Source organism: Stegodyphus dumicola, chromosome 6 (genome assembly GCF_044657685.1).
Source record: "Stegodyphus dumicola isolate Sdum_Otavi_A_Nest chromosome 6, ASM4465768v1".
Classification (NCBI taxonomy): domain Eukaryota; kingdom Metazoa; phylum Arthropoda; class Arachnida; order Araneae; family Eresidae; genus Stegodyphus; species Stegodyphus dumicola.
The window spans coordinates 190269038-190275394 of record NC_140773.1 but is presented as its reverse complement, the minus strand read 5'-3'; the positions used below and the strand labels follow the sequence as shown (position 1 = coordinate 190275394).

Genomic DNA, 6357 nt, shown 5'->3' with positions numbered 1-6357 from the left:
CATATTTTTCCGAAGTGGGGCCAAAAACTTAAAACTGTTGCTCTCGCCCATTCTCCTTTAATTAATTAAATTAATAATTAAGTTAAATTTTTTAATAAACACAAAAATAGGTAGGGTTTGATAAAACATAAAATCCATTCTATATTAAGAAATTATTTATGTGCCATTTTTTTATTATTTGGAAAAGATACACACCAAAAGCTATATAATTAAGAACCTGAGCCACCCTTCTTAGGCGAGTCGCACATCTAAGGTGAGCTTACCCTCGGATTCAAGCAAGAGCGTTTCTAATCCTCCAACTCTTGCCATCATTCGTTTTTCCATTCTAGGGGGACCGGCCATCCTTTGAGCTTCTCATCACTCTCTATTCATTGTATAAAGATAGGTTAGATTAGATTATTTGAATATGGAAAAGTCATGAGGGCTATCTGCTTAAGAAAAGGGATGCTTTCGTAGAAGTCTTCTTAAGGGAAATTGACTCGCATTTACGTCACATATAGGGAAAATCGCTAAAACCAATCATACAGCAAAGCTGTTTTCCGAGGTTTAAATCCAAGCCAGGTCGAACTACCACTATTCAGTCATCTTGACGATTCGGCCACTGGTGAGGCCATTTCTTTTTATTTATTTTTTCCTGTTCCCCCATTAGGCGTTGTACAGAAAGGAAAGGATGCCCCGTGGTGCATGTTTTAAGAAAAACTGTCTCATATCCACGCTGGACATGAGAAAAATCACGAAAACGCCCATGAAGGCCAGTCTGTACCTCAGACAGAACTACCGGGGTTTAGCGGATTTTACCGCTTGGCCGCTGGTAGGACCATTAAATATAGAATACGGGCTGCCGCTGAAAGGAAACAGTCAGAGTTGTTGTAAAACTGTTACCTAATTTGATTATTATTAATCAAAAGATTAGTTCTGTAAAAGTGGTTATTTAAAAGTTGATTTGAGCTGTAATTGTTTTACTTAATTTTTTGGTTTGTTAATCTTTTTATCTTAAAAGTAAAATTTTGATTTAACGTATTTAATTCTCTGTTTGAAAAACTTGATTTAGTTTTGTTTGGTTGTATTGGTGGGCTGTCTAGATCAGCCAACACCTCCTTATAGAAGGAAGCCGGGACACTGAAGCGAGGGGAAGCTCTGACGTCACAGGTAGTCGTCTCTGACTCACATCGCTCCTTCAAACAAAATCAAAGCCCCGTAGTTGAGCCAAGAGCGACGAACGTGGAGCGGTTATTTGCGTTAGCGACAGAGTTTTTGTATTGTCTCGTGCTTTTATAATTTCATACGATGCCTCATAAATGTGCTGTAGCCACATGTCGTGGTAATTATAAAAACGGACCAAAAGTGGCTGTATTCAAGTTTCCAAATGAGACTGAACTCCGGATGAAATGGATAAGGAGTCTACGAAGAAAAGATGGCTTTCAACCTACTAAACATACCACAGTAAGTTCAATTTTACTGCATTTTTTATGTTTTGTATCTTTACATTTTTTTATTACTTTTATTGATAGGTATGTGATGTTTATGCTTACGATATTAGATTTTGATCTGTGGGTAAGAAGTTTTATGTTTGAAAGATTTTAATCTTGCCTGTTTTAATCATTTCAAAAAAATATTTTCCTTCAAAGTTTTATGAATGAAATAAAGTTCCATATAACAGGAATAATTCTAAATTTAGTAGTTACATAAATGCCAATAATTTGTAAATGCTTTCTAGTATACTGTGCAGGCAGATTCTGTAGTTATTCCAAATTTATCATAATTTATATGACAAGGAACTACTAAGTAATCATAATAGGTTTCATTTTAAAATTTTTGTAATGATATATGAAAGTTTGGTATGATGTATTCAAGGTAATTATTTGTATTTGGTAACCAGTGTTTGTTGTAAACAATTATCTCAAATATATAATTTTCTTTAAATGTAAATAAAGCTGTAATCATTATGATGAGCATTCCAGATTTTACAAATTACTTAAATTATACACGTAATTGAAATGATATTACTGGTTTTTTAATTCGTATTTATGTATCAAATTATTTATTTAAATCATAGGGCTTATTGACTTCTGTTACTAAATATTAACATGCATCTAACTTTTGTACTCACAACAAGTTGATTTTTGAATATTTTCTTTTATAGGTATGTGAATTACATTTTCGATCAGATGAAATAATACGAGAAATCGAAATGTATGATGAGAAATCAGCGAAGTTAATTAAAGCCCCAATTTCTAGGCCACGTTTGAAAAAAGGATGCATACCTTCTCAGTTCCCTGATGGCCCATCCTACATGTCATCAAATTCTGTATCGAGAATGTCACCAGAAAAGAAGAAAGCTCGTTTAGAAGAGAAATACCTGGAGAAAGCGATAGAAGAAAGTTTGAAAATGTAAGAACGGTATGATAATGAACGATCATTTGAAAGTTTAATTGAATTCAATAATTGCCTAGAACATCAGATTTTAGAAACATTTTGGACAACTGTACATACTGAAAATTCAACTATGTTACTTGATATTTTAAGTGACCCAGCTCCAGAAATTCAGAAATCGGTAGTAATAAATGAGGATTTAACAGTATGTGTTTATATTAAAAACATCGCTATAAAATCTATTGGTAAATTTGTTTTCCCTCTAAAAATTAGTAATGTAAATATGTTTCTAGAAGTACTAAAGGAAGTTGAAAGTCTATCTCATAACTTACAAAATGAAGAATATATTAAGAATTCTATACAAATTGTGGATGATATGCTTTCAGAATTGAAAAGAGTGTTACCTGAAAAAGAAACTGAACTGAACTTCCTTTCAGAGCAAGTAAATAAACTAAATGTAAAGAAAGAGAAGTATCGATATACTCCAGATTTACTTATTTTTTGCAGTTTGTTAAACTCGATCTCACCGCATGCATACAAGTTTTTACGACATTCAGGTTACATTTCTATTCCCCATCCACGTACTATTCGTAGAATTTGTTCAACGTTTTCTCTTAATCCTATTACTGAGCAATTTAATGATGACTTTTTAGGATATGTTAAACAAAGATGCAAGGATTTAGAAGAAAATGATAAAACTGTAATTATTATGATGGATGAAGTGCATTTAAATTCATGTTTCGATTTTAAAGGAGGAAATTTGTGTGGCATGGCCTACAACTGTGAAAAAGCTGCTACAAGTGCTTATGTTTTTATGATACGTAGCTTATTATCACCTTTCAAGGATGTGGCACATATATTACCATTGCAAATTAATTGCAAAGCCTAGTGATGTTAGTTCAGATTTATTTCTGTTGAAAAAATATTTTCGCATCTAACAGTTACTGTTACACATTATTGTGAATTCCTTATTATTTTTTTTTCTACTCATGTATGCTGTCTGTTTAACCTTGAGATCACTTGAAAAGTAATAGTAACGAAAAATTCATTTCTATGCATCTATGTAAATAAGTGTCTGGGTTGTATTTTAAGTGGTCCTTATTATTAATGTGGATATCAAATTAGTGTTAACATATGGTAAGATTCTTTATCATTATAATTGACTTGAAATATTGAAAAATTCATTTCCTTGCCCTTAATTTGTTGTGTAAAAAAGTGTCTGCGTTATGTTTTTATGTGGCCACTACTTTTATCATTTGGGTATAATTTTGGTGTTAACATGATAAAATACTTTATCAAAGTAACAGCTATATGTTTCAAAATGCTTACAAAATGTTATGTATATAATAACTGCCACTGTTATACTGGTAATGGGTCATTATACTTTTGTTGATATGGACAGATATTGACTGTTTTACATTCAGATGACTTGAAATATTGAAGAAGGCATGTCCTTTTTTTAATTTCTCATCGCGTAAAAAAGTGTCTCGGTTTGTGTTTTAGTGCGGCCACTACTTTTATTATTTGGATATAAGTTTGGTGTTAACATATGGTAAAATGCTTTCTCCTGATAAAAGTGATATGTTTCAGCATGGGTACAAAATGATATGTATATAATAACTGCCACTGTTATACTGGTAATGGGTCATTATACTTTTGTTGATATGGACAGATACTGACTGTTTAACATTCAGATGACTTGAAATATTGAAGAAGGCATTTCCTTGCCTTTAAATTGTCATTGCGTGTCTCGGTTTGTGTTTTAGCGCAGCCACTACTTTTATCATTTGGGTATAAGTTTGGTGTTGACATATGGTAAAATGCTTTCTCCTGATAAAAGTTATGTTTCAGCATGCTTACCGAATGATATGTATATAATAACTGCCACTGTTATACTGGTAATGGGTCATTATAATTTTGTTGATATGAACATATACTGACTGTTTTATATTTAGATGACTTGAAATATTGAAGAAGGCATGTCCTTTTTACTTCCTTGTACGAAGTAAAAAGGAAGTATTGTAATCGCGAAAAGTTTCAGGCAGCATATTTCACCGAAAATATCCATTTTGACCGCTATCGAATGCAATTTAACGATGTTTTTGCACCATATCTGTACGTAAGGACAGAATAAAATACTCTTTTCCTTCAAAAAAATTATAAAACTGCTTAAAAAAACTTAAACTAAAATTAATTCTGAAGAGAATTTTTCGTGGCCTCTGTACGAACGTATGTACGTACGTTCGTGCGTACGTACATATCTCGCATAACTCAAAAACGAGTAGCCTCAGAACGTTGAAATTTTATATATAGGACTGCTATAACATGTATATGTGCACCTCGTATTTTGGTTGCAATCGGCCACACCAAACGTATATAAATGTATTTATATATATATCCACTCTATGACTTGAAATATTGAAGAAGGAATTTCCTTGCCTTTAATTTGTCATCGCATAAAAATGTGTCTGGGTTATGTTTTAAGTGGCCACTACTCTTATCATTTTGATATAATTTTTGTGTTAACATATGGTAAAATGTTTTATCGAGGTAACAGTTATATGTTTCCAGCATGATTAGAAAATTGTATGTTTATAATAGCTGCTGCTATTATACTGGGAATGGGTCATTATAATTTTGTTCATATGGACATGCACTGACTGTTTTATATTCAGAGCACTTGAAAGATGATAATATTGAAAAATTCATTTTCGTGCTGTTGAGTGTTTGCTGCATAAAATGGTATCTGGGTTGTATTTAAATGGCTACCACTTAATGTTTAGTAAGTGGTTATCATTTGGTGTTAACATACTGTAAAATGCTTTCTCATGATAAAAGTTGTGTTTCAGCATGCTTACAAGATGACAAGTTTATGGTAACTGCTGCTTTTATACTGAGAATGGGTCATTATAATTTATATTTTTTATATGGGCATGTACTGACTGTTTTACACTTAAAAATATTGAAAAATTCATTTCCTTGTCTTTAATTTGTTGTTGTGTAAAAAAGGGTCTATGTTGTGTCTTTAAGTGGCCATTACTTATATCATTTGAGTATAATTCATTGAGTATTTCATGTTACCATATGATAAATTACTTTATCAAGATAACAGTTATGTGTTTCAGCATGGCGACAAAATAACAGGTTTGTAATAACTCCTACTATTATTCTGGGAATTGGCTGAATAAAGGGTGTCTCTGATTAGGAGCACTCATTTCACAAACCTGTGATTTTCATGTGCATTTTGAAATTACCGGTGTCCCATAATTAAGACTGGTGGCTTTCTGGACAAATCATTTTGATATATTCTTTGCTTAAATTAAACAAGCCTGATAGCGAGTAACTTAGAAGATCACGATTTTAGCTTGGAAAAATTACAACAAAATTGTGTTGCATGTAGTGAAATTGGATACTGGTGCATAGGTAAAACATTTTTATTATTTTCTATATTTGAAACATTAACTGATAATCACTTCCTTTACACAACATCAATAAATGTTTTTACATATACTGGTGATGCTGACATCCATTTGCTGTTGAATGTATCTTTATATGCTTCATAAATAATAATAGCCATCGTATAAAATTTAATATCATTTGTGCACCTGAAGTGTTTTAAATGGTAATGGACGGTCTTCTCAAGTGTTTGCCCGATATTTATCCATATTATGGCAGTATCGTAATACATTTTGAAACTATTAATTGGCTGTTGTAAAAAGTTAATAACGGTGTTTGTAATTGCCAGACAAAATGGGTTGAAATTTAACGAATAGAAACTTGAACTTGCAGTATCAAAATCAAATCAAAATAGTATGGCAATATGCTTAATGAGATTTCTGCTTCAATTTTTACAAGAAAGTTTGAATAATTTATTGATAAAAAGAGATCAGCTGGTTTTAACTTATTTGTATGTTATAACTTAGGTGTTGTGTTGTTATGCTGACTGCTTGCATAAAATTGTAAATAAATTTTTTTTATTTTTCA

At 31.8% G+C, this 6357-nt stretch overlaps 1 protein-coding gene across 2 annotated transcripts; it reads left to right on the top strand.

Moving 5' to 3' along the window:
* The first annotated feature begins 1202 nt into the window (after window positions 1-1202).
* On the top strand, window positions 1203-6357 carry LOC146996913 (uncharacterized). 2 transcript variants are annotated; one of them, XM_085819278.1, is made up of 2 exons: window positions 1203-1443; window positions 2144-6357. In XM_085819278.1, the coding sequence occupies exon 2, from the start codon at window positions 2507-2509 to the stop codon at window positions 3260-3262; it is 756 nt and encodes a 251-aa protein (XP_085675404.1). In that variant the 5' UTR covers window positions 1203-1443; window positions 2144-2506; the 3' UTR covers window positions 3263-6357. Both variants share the same exon structure in this region, with proteins under 2 accessions (XP_085675404.1, XP_085675405.1).